The sequence below is a fragment of the Bolinopsis microptera genome, chromosome 6 (genome assembly GCF_026151205.1).
Source record: "Bolinopsis microptera isolate Bmic1 chromosome 6, MBARI_Bmic_1.0, whole genome shotgun sequence".
Taxonomy (NCBI): domain Eukaryota; kingdom Metazoa; phylum Ctenophora; class Tentaculata; order Lobata; family Bolinopsidae; genus Bolinopsis; species Bolinopsis microptera.
Window position 1 is genome coordinate 3,110,567 of NC_087077.1, and position 23,672 is coordinate 3,134,238.

The window sequence follows — 23,672 nt, forward strand, 5'->3', positions numbered from 1 at the left end:
CAATTTTATGTACAAGTCAATAACTGGCCGCCAAAGCCGTGCATTCTTGAAAACAGGATTAACTTGATTATAGTTATACGACTATGTAAATTTAAAACTATCCGTGGTTTTTTCTTTTAAATAAATAAGTTATAATTTTACCTAGACGCATAAATTGTTATGCGGCGCGGCTCAAGCCGCGCACGCACGTATTATTTTATACTGTTTGCTTTCTAATAAATATCGTGCCAATGTTTACGTCTAAATTGTAAACGTTCATGTTTTGTGTAAAGTGAATCCAATTGGGACTAGTGACAAGGATAAGGACCAGAGTAAAATATCATAAACACAATAGTATTGTCAATGATATGTAGAGTAAAGGGTCTACCAGAGAGTAAACAGGATTTGGCAGTCATCTAATAGTTATGAAAATCACTTTCTCATACATTTATTAATTGCAGAATCAGCAACAAATTAAAAGTAAATATATTCTATGAAAGAGGTCCGTTGCCACCAGGCCATGGTCATGAAGTTAATATAATAGTACTGTTTACAACTTGGAAAGATGGACACTATACTAACTGACACACAAAAGAAGCACACAAATAAATATCACAAGACTGAAAAACCTGATCACCAAAAAGCTATCTAGACTACATGTCTAGATTCAAGCAAATCCAGAAACAAATTCAAATCGCATTAAATTCGTTTATCAGGTAAATCTAAAGCCTTCCTTTCATGAAACTGATTTTGTTAGACTAAAAATTTTGTCAGCACATCAAAGAACCTTGGTGTCCAATATGACCATCATCTTACTTTTGAGCCTCAAATCATGTCCCTCAAAAAACATTGCTTCAGACTCCTTAGGAATGTTATCAGGAGAAAATATCTCTTTAGTAAAACTCAGCTCAGGCTTGTTAACAGCATCAACGTCTGCAAATTGGAATACTGCAACGCTCTTTATTATGGAATTAGTGACAATCTAATCCATCAACTTCAACTCGTTCAGAATGCTGCTGCTAAAGCTATAGAAGAACTATATAAACATGATCATCCAGGAGACACTCTGAAAGACTTTCATTGGCTGCCTATTAGTTACAGAATTCAATATTTATTTATTTATTTATTTATTTATTTATTTTATTTAATATAAGTTGTTGCTTGTTGCATGTCATTGGACTCTTTTAAAGTGTATATTTAAAACATTTTGTTTTTCTCCTAGTGTGTCAATGTTTCCATGGTTTGGAACCGAAATGTGGATTGTTTATCAGTTTTCTTTTATCCTGACGTGTTTTCGTGGCACACCTGTGCATTTTAAGTTGTTCTACCATTATAATCTAAGAGTTTAAATTATTATTATTTATTTATATTCCTTACATATCGGATGTGTTGTGGTTGGCAAGTCGCTTTAGGAATTTGTCATCTTTTAAGACATAATCTCTGATGGTTCTGAAAACTGTGGGTTAGCTTCCTCACCCAATTTAAGTAAACCTATTATTGTACTAAGACTTTTTACGCTGGTTATGGTTTTTGGATGGACGTCTGTAAATATCTTGTCTAGAGACGTCCAGAATCAAGTATGGCATTTGCATCAGATCTTATGGGACTAGTTTTGAGGAGAGCATAGCCTCCTTTTTTACAAGTCATAGAACGGTTTGTAGAGTTGAGTGAGTGACAGCAGCGAGGTCATGTTTTTTCAGTGAGATCTTCTTAGGATACAAGGATACAAGGATACAAGGATACAAGGATACAAAAGTGATAATTATTTTATTGAGTTCACAATAGTTATAATTCTGAAATAATTTAAGTTACACACTTCTAATCATTTACAAATGTGTAGGGATAAAATAGAAATGTTATAATATAATGCTATTTTCTTTAAGTAAATCAAATTTGTATGGTTCATGAGTTTATTTTGAGTTCCTAGAGCATTATGCACTTGCCAGTATTTGAGTGGAAATCTGGGCTCTTATAATAGGCTGTATATTGTTCGTTCACAGAGAGAATTGAATGGATTGCTCTTGCTGTGGCAGTAAATTTGGTAGGATCTAGATTTTTGTTGGAGAGCAGACCGGCTAGGTCAGTGATGTTTTGGGGATAAAAGTTGAATTTTTCCCTAACTGAGGAGTAAAGCAAACAGTCAATTAATACATGGCTTTCGTCCTCGATAGGTTTGAGCCCTTTACTGAAAAAGCAGTAAGTGCACCAACGTCCTTCTCTTGGTACAAGAGGGGTTTCGTATCTGCCCCTTTCAACGTAGAGGTTGTGGCAGCTGATACGAAACCTTGTCAGACTTTTTCGAAAATCAGGTACTTATTATTATTATTTATGACTTCCATTTAAGGGTGTATAGTACTAAAGTACTAAAGGGGACCTTCATATCCAAAATTTACAGCATATTATAGTAAGATGTACACTACAATTCAGATGTATTTAATATATATATATATAAGGGGTATCCTAAAACGATTCTTAATCATTTGACAGGGTAACCAAAGACTGATCCTTGAAAACATTATATATTCAAGCTTTTCATTTCGAATTAAAACAACACAAATCTTTCAATCCGTAACCTTGTTAATAGTTAAATCTACTGGTGTAACAAAAAGCAATCTTCTAGCATACTATACTATACACTAAAACGAAGAAAGTATAAATGATGTAGCTAGTGATGTGAATTGTGAACAGTTGGCTGGTGTCTCGTAGTGAGCTCATACGAATATCCTATTATGACATTTTGTTAATTTCGAAGGTTACGTACACGATCCAAAAACTTAAATCGTTATTAAATCGATTGAAAATATTTATATCAATCCTTCACCGCTCGGTATGGTACATTTCGGTTACGAGAAGCATAATTTGAAACGCGGCGCGGTTTAGTAGTGCATCGCGTTACAATAATTAACCAAATTTGAAATTGCTTAGTAAATTCAATTTAACGTGCAGTTTTAATTGTTGAATTGTCGACTATAAGCTAAACTAAATATTAAAATTTGTGTCATAGCAGTATATACTTTTAATAAGCGCGCAAGCGATAAAAGTTTAAATCTGACACATAATAGTATGTAGTGTAGCTCCCATCGCTAATTTTGTGCTTTGATCATTTTGTGAAGACTCGAATAAGCAGTTGACCATTGTTAATGATCTGGCCCGGCGCGCGCTACTTCGTATTTGTTTCAAGACCGTCGACGAGTCCAATTCACAACTCGGCGCGCGTCTTGGTAGGTTATCACTTGTATCACGTTGCGACCCCCACGGTCGTTTCACTATGGTGACGATACAGGGGGAGCCGCGCACTTCGTGTGCGGCGGGTCATACAACGTATGACAAGTTATTACATAGACATACAAGCTAGTGGTACGAATAATGGTATGGTGCGCCGCGCCATACACCATAGTATACTATCATCTTTACTTTGGTGCTAATGATATTGAGTTAATGGAGCGCGCGCGCGGTCTCGTGGCTTTCTTTTGCGCGAACTACACTGCTACTTTTACGTTTGGCGACCGCGCTCCCCGTAATGTCTATTTCCCGCTTCAAAAAATTCTTCATCCCAGTCAGATAGGATATAGGTCTTTGTGCAGGAATGATTTGCTTTTTTGGGCTTTGTATCTGACTATCGCAGTTTAAGTTAACAGTGTTAAACAATGAAGCAATTTTTAAAAACTATGGAATGTAGTGTAAGTTTTGCAAAAACTCAACATCGTCACTTGAGAAAGCTTATTATCCATGAAAGTCCAAATCTTTCATCGTGAATTTCTAGAGCAAATCTAATAATCAAAACTTTGTTTACATTTCTTCTACACTGCTATCCACGATCGATTTACCAAATGAACAGCTCTTAGTTCCGATAACAATTTGACCTTATCCTTTACCTCAACCTACTGACTAAATCTTAATCGTCTCTTTACCTCCCATCTTCACAAAATATTCAAAATTCTAATTGATAGAGGATATAGCCGTGATAGACTGATTAAAGGCATTAAACGTTGTCTGAGGAAATATGATAACGTTTTCAGGAAGTTCGGTATTCTAGATGACCATAACATTATTAAAGAACTCCCCTGATATCTTTTGATTTATTGAAACACGGGTACTAACTCTGCTAAACTGAACAAATTCTGAAACTTAGGTGAATAAGTGTACAACGTGCTAAACCGAAGTTCAGACTGACCAGTGAAAATGGGCGAGCGTACCAAGTGTCATTTTAATTAGAAGTTTTAGTCAGTGATTTATTATTGAAGCTTGTAATTACAATATCTAATGCTCCTATAAATACTTTAATTAATTGTTTGTTCCGTTATTCTTTTTCCTTCCTCTTTTCCTTGTCATCCCCTTTAGTTTTAAGATTCTTGCTATAAATGGCTACAGCTAACACTATTAATGCTAAGTACCAAACAACAAGTGGGAGGTGGATCGTTGGTATACCATTAAATCGATTTAACACCGCAATTCCAGTCGCAAGCCTGGGACCACTACTAGCATAGTCACAACATCTACAAAGCTGCCATATAGCCTGACTGACAATTTTCTCGACTGACTGACAATGTTTCTTCTTTTTCCCCATTTAGAATACAAAGATTAGTACTTTTAGCTTATGATTAATATTATATTTTTACCTATAGTTTACCTAGATTGAGTCGTAATCTAAAGCCGGGAGTAAATTGAAACCGAGTGAAATTAAAAAAAAACATGTCGAATGTCTAATCGATTGCTAACGATAGAAAGTATATACTATTTGTACGGTTTGAACCACCCAATGATGAATGAAATGCCGTAAAACCTCTGCCATTCTATCTTTCTGATACTACTTCCTAAATGTTTTGGGTTTAGGGTTATGGGTATGATTTAAACTTCAATTTGTGGGGAAAATTAGCTAACATTTTCCTTCCTGTATTTCAATTATTCATTTTATTTGTAAAACCCGGGACAAGAATTATTTCTTTTTCCTATTTTTTTAAACAATGAAACAGGAATTAAGTTTTTGGGAGGGAAAACCAAAATGAGGTTAATAATATAGCATCTAAAGAGTAAAAACATCTTTATTTATTAAATCAAATACCAAATTAGCCTGCTCTAATGCAGTTAAAGTTGGCTAAAATCAATAAATTCTTAAGGAAGAAAAATCTTTTTTAATCCTACAAAATATCATGACATTTTTCAAAATTGCTACGAACTTTGGCCATTAAAATAAAGTCGAGAATTTAAGAAAATATAGTTATGATAACTACTCCTAACAATATAACTGAAAAAAAACTTAACTCAATTTATAATGTGAATTTTAAGTTGATAATTTGAGCAGAGTATTAACAAATTAGATAAATCTTCAGGATCTACTCTTAAAACAGATCTAGCACCATTTTGAGATATTAAGGACTTGTTTCAGAGGATTACACAAAATTCTGATGGCTATATCAAACATGGGCGATTTTATAAATCCAATTCATTAAAAAATACAAAGCTGCATAAATGTCATCAAAATTTCAAACATTTATAACATGTAAACCAATGTCAACATTGCCCTAATCTTAGCTTATTATCTTTTTAACTTTAAATTTGATATCAAGTGTGCTCGTAACCTAACCTAGCCCAACTACAAAATAAATGATACACTCCCTAAAATTTCCTCGTTCAATCAAAAGAACGGCTTTTCAGTAAGAGGTCAACTTACATTGGATAAAATTATTCTGGAGCAGCAAATTTTTAAAGTATCTTTGCTTCAAGCAAATTTTTCATTCAAATAATGTGGATCAAGTTTATCTACTTTCATGGCAGCCACATTTTCCATGCAACAAAAAGCACATACAACATCACCAAAGTTTGTTGCTTCGAGATATGTATCAATTAATCAATAAGTTTATCGCCTCCAAATATAGCTTGAAAATTAATATTAAAAATTACAAGTTTCATATGTACACATTGAATCTGACTCGGTAAAGCTCGTCATCAAGAGTTCGAGCGGGTCTTGTATTTGCAGCATCATAACAGTCCGCACACGCAACTGTGCAGCATCATTAAATTTCACACATGCAGCTGCGCAGTATCATTACAAGAATGCACGTGGAGCTGCGCAGTATCATTACAAAAATGCACGTGGAGCTGCGCCAACAAGAACTATCGTAAAAACTTCAAATATGAAGCGAATGTTTGACATTAGTCGGATTTCTGACATATCATTGTCTAATAAATACCGCTATACACGGCGCCAGTACGCGGCAGTCACTTTCATGGTTCGTGGTGTGCACTTTCATTCATTGTCTAAATTCATCAAATACAACATCAATAAGTTAGTGCCCTACAAATAATAGTTCAGAGGAGGTTTACACGCGGTTGTTGCGTGCGGCGCGTGATGCGCTAGACTCCACTATCGATATAACTCTGTCTATATCCGGGGTTGTGGAAGTCCTGCCAGGCAGCTTCAGGAGCGGGTTCGGGTGAGGTGGGGACAAGATAGCAGATACCTTGTCCTTGAGGTGAACAGGGTTTAGGAGGAGGAGAAGTGGAGGTGGGGGGCTGCGCTACTTGGTACACCAGCAACTCCTGCCTGCTCGACGGGTGGACCTGAAATATAATAACGTGTCAAAAGTTCAGTCAAATAAGATTACAAAACTTATATTTGGGGCACTTTTTGGGTTTCATTATATTAAAAGTATGTCTTACATTAAGTATATTTTACTTTTTAGGCTCTGTTAGGATTCGCTGCTGAGTTTCCAGTAGTAGGAAGAGTATTGGAAGGTAGGTATACTTGCTGTGGTAAATGGTCAGGGTGCCAGCCCAAAAGAGATAATGTAGCCATTAAAAGAGGAAGGACCTGTCAGAAGGGCTGTAGTACAGCTATCAGCCTATCAGATCACGCAATCAGACCCACGTGACACAAACCAGCTAATCAGAGGCTAGGGGTGAACACAAACAAATGAGCGTGGAACTGGGGCGGCGGTATTTCATAAGATGGATTCAAAGTACTGTATGAAAATTTCCTCCCATCAGGGAAAATCGGAGTGACAGTTAAGAAACACGTGGTATCTTTAGTGCAGCCACGTGATGAAAACCAGGAAGCTAATTCTAAAAGCGTAAGGTTTATACAGGCTCCCGACAGAGAAATTACATAATAATCTCTTAAGAAGGCATGTAAAAGGGTCACCCTAAATGTGCTACATTTTAGGGCCACTATTTTACATAAAACAGTCCGGGTACTGTGCTTCATAAACCAAGGTTGAGCCTATTTTCTATTTGAAACTCTTAAATGTGTCCAATCGATACAGATTAACACGATCAAACATTCTTTAAAATGAAGATAGTTGTCAAGATGAAACAAAATGTCTTGACAGAGGACAATGATAAGAAATTGTCAGAGAAATTTCAAGTTGAGTATAAAACCAAAAGTTGATCGCAACTTACATCGTCGAATATAGGGTTTGTGTTCTGCTGAAAGTGGACTTTCTCTTGCGATTTTGACTTTAACCTCTTGCTGAAACGGAATCAAGGATAAGAAAACAATCGATTACTTTAGCGATATTAGTTTATAGAAGTAAAAACAGCCACTTGAATTGTGTGCATGCGATGAAATGAAACAATGGCCACAACTCGTAAATACTGAGTACAGATAATATGGTATTATATTCAATACACGCTAAAAGGCGGTGAAGATGATAGATTGCTACGGTGGAATACTGACGATTATTTTCATTGACACGGTGCAATATTTACAATTATTAATCGTGAAGAAAACTAATTCACGTTTGACAATAACTTGCACTTGATGATGGCTGTTTTAGCATAGAAATCAATTCAATTACTTTTCAAGCGGAACAATCAAAAACATCTGATTAACTCTCATCAATAAATTATAACATCAGTATTAAAGTTTAAAGTACTTACTATCTGCGGTAGAATAAGACGCCGGAAAACGTTAGGATGACGAGTGAGACGCCGATACAGAACAAGGCTGCGAAACCAGTACCCGTCACTGGAAATACTGCTATTAATACTACATTGCTGTTCGTTTATTTATTGTTAAATTTATCCATTAATGAATATAAAATAAAGTGACAGATCTGGGTGACTTGTAATAATGCTGCCTAAAGATCAAAGTAGGATTTTATGAGAAGGAAACTTCCCCAAATTCCACTCTATTTGATCGCATTTTGTTATGTAGACATGTTTCTTAGCGCCCTCTTTTGGTTTTAATTTTGATTTAGCCAGGGAAAGGAGTTTTCTCAGAGTTTCATGGTTTGAGAATAAATAAAAGAGAGCAAACACTCGGTAATAACATATTACTGCATAACATGTAAACTTTGAAATTATAATCATTTGGTATCGGCACGGGATAGGTTGAAGTCGGTCACGTGATTGATACTCTCCCTCGCCATTGGTGGATGACCGCGGACCAGCAAAGACGCTCTGTCGGGATCCTATTGGGTCCGATTAGTGGTTCAGTGGATCTCATAGATCCAGAGACAGTGGGTTTTAGTGGGGACTGGGGAGTTACCTTATATGGGCATCACGTGGGTTCTAGTGGGGATGGTTGCCAGGTACCACCATGGGTAAAACAACTCAGTCCTTGGTTTAGTCTTGGTATTTCAATTATGGTTTAACTCTGGAATGTCCTGACAGCGTCTGTCTGTCTGACCGCCCGTCCGGTTTATGTCTTAATTTAGCTCCAAGAAACCCGAAAAATTCTTCAGATAATAGAACAATTAATATAAGGGTCAGCGCTCGCTCAAACAAGCTCTGAACAAAACTGTCATTTGTCAAGAATAAAGCTAGGCAAGTTATTTTTAGCAGGTTTAGGACAAAGAATGGGCGGACACCTTTGTGCAGCTATTAAGTCAGCCATTCTCGTCTTCTCGAGGTATTACTTTGCTTCACATTAGGAGGGGGCATCTCATCAAATTCATTGCGAAAACTTTAAGAAATTGATGAATCTACTGATCCCAAGTCTGTCAAAATCTCACAATTAAATTAGACTCACGTTTGTTATCCTGGAAAAAGAACTCGAACCAAAAGACCATTTCCTCGCAAAACTGTCCTCTATATCGTTGCGCACACGTGCAAACTGCTGTCATCCCGGGTCCAGTGAGACTACACAAACCTCCATGTTCACAGTACTCTATACAACTCTGAGGGAAGAACACAGTGTTAGTTTCTAATTATAGTGTCAGTTTCTAGGGGGGCTAGCTAACCTCAAAATAACTTTCCAGTCAGTGTCTTTGAATATTATTAACCAGTTCTGATTTAATAATATCTCCCGCCGGTATGCTGTAATGAATAAACGGATTTTTTCATTTAGGTTCCCGGTGGGACTTCTTATTTTGGTCGCTAAAATGTTTGAAACCCAAGAAGCAATTTATCGGCCAAACCATGACCCATAATATGCCAGTCATGTCCTGAGGTACATGTAAGGGGATATTTTTAAACGTGGCGAGGGTAAAAAATATTCCTGATAAAATTTGGAGAAGGAATTTCATAAGGTACTGAGTGCCGACAAAAGCGGTGAAAACGTGACATTTTTCAGGGCAAGTCTAGATCTCCGCCCTGCTGGTACAATTACAGCTAGATACACAGGTCTACTTTGAGATAATACAATTGTGTGCTTTAGAGGGTGCTGAGTTGGAGGCTGAATTAGTCTCAGGCCCGGTGAGCCTCTGTTTTGTAATTGAGAGCCGGCAATTTAAAGTGTTATGTTTCATTATCTTTAGCGTGTTGCCAGTAATGAGGGTAGAAGCAGATTTGATGAGTCGCGGTTTGAAACCGCGACATGAAACCACCGGTTTCATGTTCAAATATTCAGACAAAATATCATGTAGATATGCAATAAGCTTTCCAATACTAACAGAATAAATGTAACGTCCTTATAGCCCAAATTGGCACCTAAATTTCTTAGTACAGGGACAAAATTCTAACTTTAGAAACATAATATACATAATTGATAATGTAATTAATGTAACATTAGCATGTTTAAGTAATCAGAAGAAGTTTAAACACTAAAACATGTTTAAAAAGACAAATAACTTACGTATAGATCTTTTCCAGGGGTGGTGGTGAAGATGGAGGAGGTATAGGGTGGGGACTCAGTAAATAGTATTGGCATTGTTAACTAGCTCCCTTTTTACATTATTAATCACTTGTACTTGCTATTAAAAGAAGTTTGGTTAGTATTGTTTATCATGTTCTCGTAGACCATATAATAGGGCTGATTCCAAAAACGGATCGTTCATAATTCATTAAGGAGCAGTACAAAATCGTTCACTCTAAACTTTGTCAACAAAATGTTATGATTTTCCAAGAAAAATCATCCTGCAACACGGTGGTAAAATATTGAAAGCCTTTAATAGAACTGAGCCAGATCGATTAAGGTTGATACTCGTAATCTGATGGGGGAGTATCCAGAACAATGGATACAACTCAGCCTGGATCTATTAAAGATGATACTTATAATAATTTGACGGGGGAGTATCTCCATCGAATCTGATTTAATCTGGAATTTGTCAAGTGTCAATTTGGTTGACGAAAGCGCAACTTGAAGTCGTTACAATGGCTACCACGAACAATATCAGGCAAAGTAACAACCACTAGTAACAAGGGGGCAAGGGAGGGGAGCTGGGAAACAAAGCCGACTCTAAAACTTCACAGATCGCACCACAAACCTTCCTTGGTTGGGGGAGATCGAAAAATAACCATTCCTAATCGACTACTTGACGTCACGTGCAGTAAACCCAGCCCTTTCACTGGACGCCACAACCCACGTGACAGCAGGGCAGCGTGCTGACTGGGTGAGAAGGTGTGAGGTAGATAAGACGACAAGTACTCCCTGGGACTAGTGCCCTAGAAGCTACATATTATGTGTCGGGTATACCAGTGATATAAGCAACTCTGTCCCCCCCTCCTCCTCCTCCGACAGTCAGCTCAATTTGGGGGGCTGTCTAGAGGCACGGTCTAACGAAACAAATCTCACATCTCTCATAATCTTATAACACATGGACACTTCGTCAGATATGTCCTCACAATATGTGAGTGGGTCATGTAGCAGAGTGCAGTACAATTATTATACTACTGTAACACTAATCGAATGAGAATACATAAAACATATAATATAGGACCTCCAGTTAAAACATAAAAATGCAGGACGAGAGACCCGCGGCACACGCTCACCTCTGGTACAGTGAGAAAAGGAGGGGAGCTGTGAAAGTGTGAATTGTGGGATGAATTGGGAGGATTGGGGCGGGCCGGCAATAATGTGCGAGGGGCACAAATTACTTCTCACAAATGATCTAACGCTCAGCTTTCCCACACATTAACAAATCAGATACTCTGTATCGGTTTTATGGCAGAAAAATCCCAGATTAGGAGCATGATAAAAATAGATCAATCGCGGAATGATGAAAGATCAGTACAACAAACTGTGAGTAAAACCGCAGGGCAATGACAGAGGATTAGATCCCGGAAGACATGCTCCCAGTTAACGAGGAAGCCGGAGAGTGAGAGATATCAGAGGAGGAGTTCAGTGAATCCTGTGTAAAGAAGTGTGCTGAGTGTGGGGAGGGAGCACACGGTTGAAGGAGCACGCTGCACGTGGGGAAGGAGCACACGGTTGAAGGAGCACACTGCACGTGGGGAAGGAGCACACGGTTGAAGGAGCACACTGCACGTGGGGAAGGAGCACACGGTTGAAGGAGCACGCTGCACGTGGGGAAGGAGCACACGGTTGAAGGAGCGCACTGCACGTGGGGAAGGAGCACACGGTTGAAGGAGCACGCTGCACGTGGGGAAGGAGCACACGGTTGAAGGAGCACACTGCACGTGGGGAAGGAGCACACGGTTGAAGGAGCACACTGCACGTGGGGAAGGAGCACACGGTTGAAGGAGCACACTGCACGTGGGGAAGGAGCACACGGTTGAAGGAGCACACTGCACGTGGGGAAGGAGCACACGGTTGAAGGAGCACACTGCACGTGGGGAAGGAACACACGGTTGAAGGAGCACGCTGCACGTGGGGAAGGAGCACACGGTTGAAGGAGCACACTGCACGTGGGGAAGGAGCACACGGTTGAAGGAGCACACTGCACGTGGGAAGGAGCACACGGTTGAAGGAGCACACTGCACGTGGGGAAGGAGCACACGGTTGAAGGAGCACGCTGCACGTGGGGAAGGAGCACACGGTTGAAGGAGCACACTGCACGTGGGGAAGGAGCACACGGTTGAAGGAGCACACTGCACGTGGGGAAGGAGCACACGGTTGAAGGAGCACACTGCACGTGGGGAAGGAACACACGGTTGAAGGAGCACGCTGCACGTGGGGAAGGAGCACACGGTTGAAGGAGCACACTGCACGTGGGGAAGGAGCACACGGTTGAAGGAGCACACTGCACGTGGGAAGGAGCACACGGTTGAAGGAGCACACTGCACGTGGGGAAGGAGCACACGGTTGAAGGAGCACGCTGCACGTGGGGAAGGAGCACACGGTTGAAGGAGCACGCTGCACGTGGGGAAGGAGCACACGGTTGAAGGAGCACACTGCACGTGGGGAAGGAGCACACGGTTGAAGGAGCACACTGCACGTGGGGAAGGAGCACACGGTTGAAGGAGCACGCTGCACGTGGGGAAGGAGCACACGGTTGTCGGTTAAGAGAAGCGCGCTGAACGATATCCTCACCACGCGATCTACTTTTCTCCAGGATGAGAAACCGGTTAAAACAATTTTTCAGAATCGATGCACGTAACGAGGATATCAGTTACTACAAGCAATTCAACTGGCAAACGATTGTTGAACTATTGGAACGTCTTTTCCGGGAAAATGAGCGTTCAAAATGTGCTGTGGTCGGGACCGCACCAGACGTAATGGCAGTACCCAAAGGGACTCTGGCAGAGAAAATAGTATTAGCTACATCCTAAGTGATCTGGACCGTTGAAACAAGTATGGTTTTCAAATTAAATAGTTGTTTCCGCCGAGTGGTAATGTAAGGCTCCCACAAATCGTATAAGCGCAGATTTGGGAGAGAAAAAGACCCGTTTATATATTGGAGGAACGGACCGGTGACGTGGGCACGGGTGCAAGTAGTTTAAATAATTTGGCACACTCTCCCGTGAAGTTTAAGAAAAAAAACGGAAACTCTGCAAGTTTTTGGGATAAACGGAGCATATTTGGAATTATAAATATTTGGAAATAAAATTCCGGTGGAGCTGCACGACTGGATATGGCCATTGGTCGTCGGCTGTACGCAGATACAACGTCAGTACTTAACAATTATGCACTTTATAATTTGTCAAGTCTATATCGGCCATTAGTTGCCTCAATGTTTCCAACCAGACTTACAACAAGTGAAATTCTTAGTTCTAAGTGTGCTCTCTGCCACCCCTTGACACTCTAAAAAGATATGCAATTTTTGTGCGAATTGCGGTCCAGGAAAAGAGGGTCAGTGCAGCTGCAGAACAAGGGTAGAGGCAGAGAGCGAGTATATCTCAGTGCAAACACAAGCGCCATGAAATAACGAGGTGATTGTCGGGCAGAATGTCAAGAAATCGGTTGTAAATACAGCACAATTTCTTGGGTTAAATCTGCGTAATAATACTAATAACAAGGTTGTATTGACGTTAATGAGCGGAAATCAAGTACAGAGATACGACGATGGAATCCGCGGGACTTGTTCTGTAGTCTAATATACCACAATTACGTGAACAAGTCTATTTCACAATATGCGACACAGCGATAGCTGGTGAAGACTCACTGGTGGAAGCTCATATTTTTTAGTTTATATATGCCGTCATGTCAAGAGTATGGTCAAAGAAATACAATATTGCAATAATCGAAGGAGTTAATTGGAAAATGTCTTCGGAAAATGTCTTTGAATTGCAATAATCGAAGCAGTTAATTTGAAAATATCTTTATTAGATATTGTTTTTAATATTCAACCATAGTGCTATATTGCCTGTCAAAGAAATATGAAATTCACGGATTGACGTTATCTCAGATGATGTAATTCTAAGATGCAAAGATTAGAGAAAACGAAGGCTGTGCTTTCTTGCGAAATCGAAAGTGAAAGTAGCTAGCACCTGTTATAAGCATGACAAGTATTTATATAAACCGTTTTCTATTGGATTAACATTTCATCAGAATAATATAGACCACAAACGAAGAAAGCAGTGACATCTTTAAACAAAATTAGGGAAAATTAGTAACCAAATTGGCAACCTTTAATTACCAGTACCACATAATATGTAACAAATAAAAGTGAGTTTCCCCTACTATAAACAGTAACCAGTGGTAACACCCTAGAAATAGACTGCAGGAGATCTAAACGGTAACACTTGTCGTGCAGCACCGCTCAGTAGGCTCTATATCTGGTCCGGTCCTAAATGCGAACTGCACTAACCAGACCAGGCACGTGACTACCCACCAACTTTCAGCCACCTCACACTAACGGAGATCCGCACTCACACACACACACACACACACGCTCACACCGCAAATCATTGTCTTTGTCCTATCCGAGAAAAGGTGAGGAGAAGGTGGGTTAGCAAGCGCGGAGAGAACTGGAAAACGCTTGAGTTGGGCTGTGGTCTGACTGACAGACACACACAAAGCAATATAACAAGTAAAGAGTTGGAGCGTATAGAGCACAGTGAGGAGACTGTGAGAGAGAGAGAGCAGGGGACCTGGAAGGATATGGTGGTGGCCACAGTGCACTTTATTTTTAGCAGGTGTGAAGTAGTGATCACGCTTGCTGCATGCTCCAAAACGGGGCATAAAACGGGAAAACAGAGGCCCCTGAGTTTTTAAAAACAGAGTACATTCTTGTGCGATTATATCAGGGGGTGATTTTGGTGTTTTTGGCATCCGGTGTGCGTGGTGTGTGAGAAAATCTGAGATCAGACAGCAAATTTAGTAAAAATGAACAAATCAAGTGAGCTAAATTTGGTTTCGTCTGAGTGATTCATCACAAAAGTCTAACTTTGAGTAAATAAAAAAGGGAAATAGCACTACCACAGGTAGGAAGCAGTGAGACATACCACAGAATATGCCGAAAATAGATTGAAAAGCATCATGCTCATATTTGTCAAAGCTTTGGGAGAGAAGTATCGGATGCAAAGTATCAAAAACACAAAGAACATTATTATCCTGAATCCGGGCAGGAGTTCAAATTCAAAGCGAACACAATCTCCAAAAGACAAAGCAACTTCAGCAGTATTGAAATGAATTACTAAGGATTTAAACCAACAGTGGAATGTGTGGAAAATGGGGCTGCCCGGGCGGAGGTAGGATTCCCAAACACCTGCTCAAGAAGGTGGCACGTGATCTCAAGTTTGTGTCACGTGGGTTACGGAACGAAATGTTACGAAATGTTACAGTAATCTGTGACATAATGTATCGGCCGGTGTATATCACATCAAAATACATGATGATTGGCCGCGGCACGGGTCATGGGAAAGCCCCGATATTAGGCATGTTTATCACTTTACTGAGCAAATGCAGGGCGAACACGGTTTCCTAATTCGAAGATAAATACCGGAATTATTCCCTGGAATGCGAAGGTTTGAAGACAATACCTACGCTATTAGATTGCACCTTAAAGAGCCGCGGCGGCCGTGGGAGTTTACCTTAAGAGTCCGACTCAGTCTAAATAATTGTACACTAGTTACATATTATTCAGGATATTCAGAAAATATTGACCAAACGTACTGTCAACATGCTGACGGCTTTGAAGCTTGGAGAACATTTTAAACGAATTTAAAACGAGAAAATATCAGGCGTTTTCTCACCGAACAGTTCTCAAAGCCGGGCTCCAAAAAGGTAAAAAGGATCATGAACGGAATGGATTGCGGTCGCAGTATGAACATGATGGACTAAGGACAAAACAAAACATACGGGTGCGAATACTACTCAATCATTTCAATAGTTACTTTGTGCCCGTTCATCACGCGAGAGAAGGTATCCTCTTTGAAAGTGATACAGGAAGTTATGGCGAATGACCTGAGTAAAGGAGTAACGGTGGTCACCCTGACCAACCTCTCGTCACACATCACCACCCGACCATCACTACTCCTCGGGGCACACCATCAAACAAACCGGCATACAGCTCCTAAACTGGTACTAAAATTTAGTATTACAACATTGAAGTCCTAGTAGGAGAACAAGAAATAATTACAATGGTCAACAGGGACAGGTATTGCGGCCGGGATGCCAGTCTAAGGGCTTTATCCAAGAGTTTCATCACAAAAACAGACTGTATACGGTTGCCAGGGGAGCCCATAAAACAGTACATGACATAGGACGGACGAATAAGGGTTGTTTCTGGAGAGGAGGAGTAGCAAAACCAGAGCAGTGGTAATATTAAAATAGTAAGTATCTAGGGTTTGCTATAAAACAGCTGGAGACATTACGATTAGCGAGCTGGAGTGAAGTAGTTGAAAGGTTCGTCACATTGTTCTGCAGATAAAGAGGTCAGAAGTCAACGAACAAGTTGTTGAAGCCAGAAAATAATACCGCCCAGCAACTTTAGACCACGCAAAGAAATGCAAGGAAGAGCATTGGCTGTTGGTACATGCGAAGAAAACACAGCACAGTAAAACCTGGATAACAACAAAACCAAGCAGCAATAACAACTAAAGTTCATTACTTCATTAAACACACGCGTATTTGCTCTCCCGGGGTGCGAGGGGCAGGCTGCCTTCACCCCCCTGCGGAGAACACCTGGACCAATCAGAGTCCTGGATTTTAACCACGTGACACTTAACAGCCAATCAGGAAGCAGAACGGAGGATATAAACACAGGGATTAATCACAGAGCCGTTGGCAAGCGAGGCGGACTGGGAGAATGACGTGTATAAGACGTAGAGTCATATCGTGATCCCTTGTCATTAAAAACATATTAACTGGCTACGCAGCTCTGAGGGGAAATTGCTTGCAAAACACAACGAAATTCTCGAAACATGAAAGGTTAAAAAGTCGTAGGATAGCTTTTGTTCGCACGGGACAAATTAAAATAAATTAAAAGTTTGAAGCAGGGAGACAGCAGCGTAATTAAAATGGCAAGCCCGCTTGTAGAGCTGACCATTACTACTACCCTGCTGGAGTTGGAGCCAGGAGCGAATTAGAGTTGGTAAATAGGCTAGAGTGGGGCTAAAACACACACACACACACACACACACACACACTCGCAAACTCTTTCTAATGTACCCCACATACGTGAATATAATATATCATACATAATAAAATTTGTACATAAACTGCTCTCTGAATAATGTGTGAATAGCGTGTGAATAATCGAATAATATATGTTCATACTTCCTACCGCCAACCAAAACGTGAGAACAACACACAAATTACTCACACTTTCACACTCAAAACTTACACTTAAAATACATGCTAATAGTGTGATAATCTGTGAGAGGGGGAGAGAGGGGTGAACCAGGCGACTGAGGGAGATACACACAAATATACACACAAATATACACACCCTACACAGTATAGTGTCTACATCTTGTTTCCTGTGTGTTGCCCGCAACCTGCTGCCTTCCCAGCCGCCTCCCTGACTGTAGCGAAACCCTAACAATGTGTCGTCATAGGAACAATGCGGTGGTTGTAACCATGGTAACCGCTCCAATGTGCACGCAGGCAGGGCTGGGCACCGTGACGTAGGGTCCTATTGTGCTTTTGGGAGGTGGCCGTTTGCGGAGGGGCCTGGCCCTTTGGGAGGTGGCGAATCACAAAATGAACGTGCAGTGAAAAATACTTCAAAGGACACAATACTTTTCGGAACAATAAAAGATTACAATAGTGAATAGTAAAGCTGAGTAAAAGGGAGGATAATGGATTGTACATATGATTCGGCTCGTCACGTGACGTAAGACGGCGGGAGTATTTCGTAAGCTGCTAGGAACAAGATCGCAACGACAAAGGAACAATTGCACGTGCGATGGTAAATGTGACGAACGGCTTATTAAGTAGGAAGCTGTAGAGTGGGGAGCTGTCTTCATCATACTAAAGATGGATATAACACAGATTTGGGTAGAGCTAGAGGGGGAAATGCCAGAGAAGCACGTCATATGTCTTATCTGGGCCCGAAAGTTGGGGGGAAATTCTCCAGATAGCTAAGTAGCTCGTCATACAAACCATAGTAACTCACGTATAATGTATATCATGAACTCATATCTTGATCATATCTTGATGTTATCTTGAAGTGTCTGCTAGGCCGCAGACAGTATCTGTCCGCTTCATTGATACTGAGCATTTGATAGCATTCAATTGCTCTCAATTGCCAATTAAAAAAGTTTCCAATTTCACATGATAACATAAATTGCCATAAGTGATGGTGCTACAATTACAAACACGGAAAACTGGCTGAAATCGGAAGCAAAAGATACGAGAATACAAAGTGAACTGAAGGGCATCCCAACAAAAGCCCTAAATTTGCTCGTTCTCCAAATCCTTCACACCATCCCACACAATGAGAATTAAACCTGTTCGCTTCGAACTCTAACTAAAGTGCCGTAACTCGGAATTGGTAATCGATCATTTAAATCTAGTTTGCAAGATTATCGTGAAGCCAAACAAGCGTTCCTGCTCTCTCCCGGATAACGGTGGGCCACATGATGATTAAAAACTTAGCCCCCCTTTCTTGGAGTGGTATTGACGCCGCAAATTCTAAACACTAACTACAAAGATATGGACATTGGACCACGACGGCATTGTGGCGTCTCATTGCCCTGGGAAATTCAAATTACAGACAAACTGACATGTAAAGAAGTTAAACCCCCGAAAATTTACCTAGCTGATAAAAATACATTTCAATACGAGTTTAAAAGTAGATAAAGGCTGGGTCAAGTCTCAAGAGGGTGTGAGACAAAGTATTCTGAAGAAAGTTGAAAAGTGTGAGGGCAAATCAAGTAGGATAACCTAGAACTAATACTAACACCCTCTCCTCGCCAGCTTCTACCCTCAAGTACTCAGACAGTACCCAGATAAAGCGAGGTGACCAAACCGGGGCCGGGGGAGAGAGAGAGACCATCATTTCAACAAATCTTAACAAGTTCATTCCGTTTGACGCCAATTGTCAAGTCAGACTGTTCTCCCCCTCTTTTTCTACCAGGTCTCTCTCTCTCTCAATTCAAGTGTCAAATTAGTAGACTGAGGCACGGGTTTCAGCGTTACTTTCGAAGTCACTGATTCGTCAAGTAATTGTCCCGGGGAGGATACAGCATTATCTGACTCGGGGGTCCAGACTGCACTGCAATTAGAGACAAGGTCAATAGATAGGGGGAGGCTGCTGGGGAAGTTTCTTTAGTAGCAACTTTACCACTTTATATGGCTTAACCCCAGAGTCAGATGTCCCGGCGCTAACACCGAATTACTTCTGATTCTCCCGGACTCTCCAACGATGATAGCATGAATAGTTTCTGCAATGCGGATACGGTCAAGGTAGAAACAAGTTCAAATGGAGACGCTCAGCCGATGAATTTGAAATTCTGGCACTAAACAGTGCCTTATCCCTGAAAAACGTGGCTTTAAATCCAGGTTCATTAATAGGAGAGCTGTCAACACTGCCAGGGAGATTCCTTACAAGAACCTTCTCTGATACATTTCCATGTGACATCACTGTATAATGGTCATATTTACGTGAAAACTTGTTCACAGTGACAGTGATGACGTCAGAGGAGGTATGATTTAGGGGGTGCAACCCTGTATCGTTATATCAGTCGAGCCTTGAGCAAGTCTAGCTTAAAATAGAAAAAAAAAACCAGACATTTTACAAACACAGTTACAGAGAGAGGAGGCAAGTTAATCTGTAAAATGATAGGAAGCAGAAAAATAATAAGAAATTTAATGTAAGTAAAGAAATGTAATGGAAAGATATCTAATGTAATTCCAAGAAAATTTTAGTATATAATTGCACCACGAGGTATTTTGAAAGTATTTATCACCAGCGTCTGGCGTGATACAAATTTGCTAATAATTTGCAGGGGGCGAGAAGATTTAAAACACAAACGACGGGAATTAGAAAATTGAACACGAAAACAAAGAAGTTAAAACCTCAAATTGACTGTTCACCCAGTACACATCTCGGAGCCATTGAATCGGTATATTAACGGCGGGGAAAGAACAGTGACGAGTATATTCGATATCAACCAATGTTTCGTTGCCAATAGGAGTCAAAAAAGCCACCGGTGCTGGGCCCGCGGGAGGATGAGGAATCTAGCCACCTGTATTATACCTGACCTGTAATCTAATCACGACCACTAGTACAGGGGTAACCAGGGTAAGAAATACCCTGAACAGTGTCGCTGAAGGGGGCAGAAGCACTCGCCACGGTAAGCTTGTCTTACAGCTCGCACCCTTATCCGCGCCAATATGTCTCACTGTCCCGTCATGACTTAACAGTTCATTGTGTGGTATTTATAGGGTTCCTGCAGGGTGTGACCCTGCTAACCAGCAACCAGTCGCTGCGAGCTGTGCTGCAGAGGGGGACGCTGTGTCACGTGACTTATACTACTTTGTGTGATATCATCAGATATAAACCTTGTTTAGATCAAAGTGCTAAACAGTGTGTCGCCACACAGCCATTAGCGCCCTCTTATCCCAGTCAAGTGAGGGGTATTAGCAGCGAGATAGGGATGACACGGCTTCATCTTGACTGTCTAAATTAACGACAATTACAACAGGAAACTGTATCGAGATACTATCTTGAGACATATTAGATCAGTTATTGTAGTGGCACTAGATACTAAACTCAGGGCACACTAGATACTGAACTCAGGGCACACTAGATACTGAACTTAGGGGACACAGACCATGTGCTGATAGAATTAGATTAGAAGGGCTATAATAAAATAGAGGGTGCTATGATAATGAACCACCAAGTTCCCGTGAACCAGTGGGCTATAAATCACATACGGTTACATTAGATTCTTTAATAATTTTGATATTGGTTGAGAATAAAAACTTGTTGATTTAATTACCTTTTTACAAAACCCAAATGGTCACAGCTGCCCGGGCCGATAATTAAAAAACAGTTAACCAGCTGTGAATTTGCACCGGCTATTCTTCAATGAAACTGCTACATGCTTAGCTGGAAACGAAACACAATGCCTCACAACGATTGAGCAAGCTGAGTTTATGAAATTGAACTTGGTGAGTTGGAGCTCATTGTTAGTCGATACTCCACGCACTATACAGTATTTAACTCTTGTGAAAAAGCGCACGTTAGTAAGCATATGTAAACACTACTGTAAACTTAGATAACGCTCGGTCAATAGTTTTACTACTATTATCAATAATAGCTATTGTCACTCGCGTATAGCCTCCCGTGGGAATTTCCCACACTTATAAAACTTTTTGACCAATCAAAAAACGGTTTTTTCCAGGCTGACCAATGAGCGGGCAGCAGGGGATCACGTGGTACGTGACGACTACATCTCTCGTATTAAGCACGGGACTCTGTACCAAAGCTTTTAAATCTATTAAATGGTAGCCGAGTTAGCGTGGTTGCTGCGGATTATTGAAATTAAAAACAGTATATGAATGGTGGTCATGGTAACGGAATTCAACCATAAAGCAGTATTTTGTTGACGTGCAATGTGAAGGCTGAGTGGCTGGTTCAAATCCACAGAATCTGAGAATCCCCTGGAACTTCTGATATTAACCATTTTAAACAATGTTTGACGCATTGTGTTCGCAATTAAATGAGTTATCTCATTCTCAGTATTTAATTGGCATTCTTTTGAGTGAGATAATCCATAGTATTGATGATCAAATACAACGTAAACCGTTAGTTTAGACTTGATAGTATCGTGATAGCGAAGGAAGATAAAAGATCACAAATTGAAACTGGAGAAACAATTTGACTGAAGCTGGAAGAAACTGATTTGATGGAGGTATATTTATCTCGTATCGCATTTAAAGCTTTAAGCAGCTGCAGCAAAAATATACAGCAGCTGTATCTATAACATGTGATTGGGAGTTTTCTTATCTTCATCTCGTATCGCATTAAGATAGAGCTGCTGCAACAAAAAGATACAGCAGCTGCAACAAAAAGATACAGCAGCTGCAACAAAAACAACCCCATAATCTAAATGTCCATAATCCTCTAAAATAATATTGGGCGTAGGAAAATATAATTTACGATACTGCGTCATAAAAGCATTAACTCCCACCCATTTACTAACCAATAAAAACAATGCGTCAAACTTGCCAATGTTCAATTGTTATGACAATTTGCAGATTAATGGAACTTAACAATGTCAAACTGGTAACTAATCAGAGAAGGAAATTCCAGAAATTTCAAAGAGCATCATGTAAAGATGTAATAAAGACCAGGGCCGTTGCGTCATGAAATGTGGAGAGATGAAGAGAAAAACTGTATGTTGTCTATTTCAATTAGTGAACCTGTATTATTAATTATTCGTAATTAACGCAACATGCCCAGCTCCATCTACCTGGGTGCAAGGAAGGCTACATCGGAAAATTGTCACATTCACAGCTGTAGGGCACTGCAACATGTTTTATCACTGGTACTTGTCCGGAACATAAAATCGCCCAAATTGAAAATTACGGGGGATTAATTGACGGAATATTAATAATATACCGCATTTTATAAAACGATTCTAATCAATGGCCTGCGTCAATTCGGTGCAGAGTGGTCCAATTAAAATGCGAGATCTTGACTAAGCTGACCAATGAAATGGCCGCAAAGTATCACATGTGCCCCTAAAGTGAGGACACGGTTCCGAGGAATTTCATGAAGAAACAATCTAATTAGGTGTACTCTAAAGAGATATAATACATATGTGAATAGAACAGCACGTTCATCAAGTGCAGCAATCTCAGCTAACCGCTAATTAAATCTCCCGGTCCTTCATGCCAACCACGTGAATACCACCCCTCGCCTCTCATTGGCTGGCGAGTTTATTCCCGGCTCCTGATTGGCCGGTGAGCCGGGAACCCTGGATTGGAAGGTACACGTGCGGAAGGTTGGGAATGAGACTGTAAAGACTTTGCCGGCTGGGCCCTGTCAGGGGCCCTTATCTGACACCCTCCATTGAGCGATCCTGTGAGCATTAACTGTAACATATTGGAGCCATAATAATCAGCCACTATATTACGAGTTCTCGAACTGTTTGCCGATAACGCAAATCCAATCATCGGGGAACCCGATGGATACTTATGACGACTGGTATAATGGAGGCTAGTTGTATCACGACCGGAACATTTTCAGAAAGTAGGAGAAATTATGCTTTTAAGCAGACTTTGAAATTGAATTTACGAACACCCCCGCCACAACCCAAACATATGTCTTGACAAGACAAGTGATAAATGCTATACCCTCACCCTGAAACCCACATAAAGCTTGCCAGATAATTTGTCTGGCTTTGCTTTTCTTGACGTGGATGTGTCATTGTCAGCTGTAGACAACGTTGCTTTAACAACATTCAAATTGAAATTGTATGAACTTTGGCCTGGAGAGTTCTATTTAACCAGATTTAAAACTTCCGATGCAAAAATGGAACTAGTTTTGTTTAGAAGATAATGATATCCTGCTCGTTTAAATGACACTAAATTTTCCATTAAACGGACAAAGTTTACTACTTATCAACAGCCTTTCATCATAGCGACAAGCTTGAAATATATTATATAACGAAGGTAAAAGTCACATCTACAAGAAACCGCAAAGCTTTACGAACAGCACTTCTCATTAACTGTT

The 23,672-nt window shown here is 40.4% G+C and overlaps 2 protein-coding genes across 3 annotated transcripts in view; both read right to left on the reverse strand.

Annotated features, from left to right (window-relative positions):
• Positions 1 to 4,955: 4,955 nt before the first annotated feature.
• Positions 4,956 to 23,672, reverse strand: part of LOC134816249 (uncharacterized) — a 31,525-nt gene continuing 12,808 nt past the window's right edge. Inside the window, exons 2-6 of one of the 2 annotated variants that reach the window (XM_063825006.1) lie at positions 9,995 to 10,114; positions 8,951 to 9,098; positions 7,858 to 7,945; positions 7,378 to 7,447; positions 4,956 to 6,540 (exon numbers count right to left, since the gene is read on the reverse strand). In XM_063825006.1, the coding sequence (XP_063681076.1) occupies positions 6,334 to 6,540; positions 7,378 to 7,447; positions 7,858 to 7,945; positions 8,951 to 9,098; positions 9,995 to 10,069 (588 nt within the window). In that variant the 5' untranslated portion in view covers positions 10,070 to 10,114 and the 3' untranslated portion in view covers positions 4,956 to 6,333. Of the gene's footprint in view, positions 6,541 to 7,377; positions 7,448 to 7,857; positions 7,955 to 8,950; positions 9,099 to 9,994; positions 10,115 to 23,672 lie in introns of both variants that reach the window. The other variant, XM_063825005.1, reaches the window with a different exon arrangement.
• LOC134816975 (keratin-associated protein 10-7-like) lies at positions 11,412 to 15,996 on the reverse strand. The gene is made up of 2 exons (XM_063826036.1): positions 15,877 to 15,996; positions 11,412 to 12,647 (listed from the first exon to the last, which is right to left on the reverse strand). Exons 1-2 carry the CDS (start codon positions 15,994 to 15,996, stop codon positions 11,412 to 11,414), a joined length of 1,356 nt encoding a protein of 451 aa, XP_063682106.1.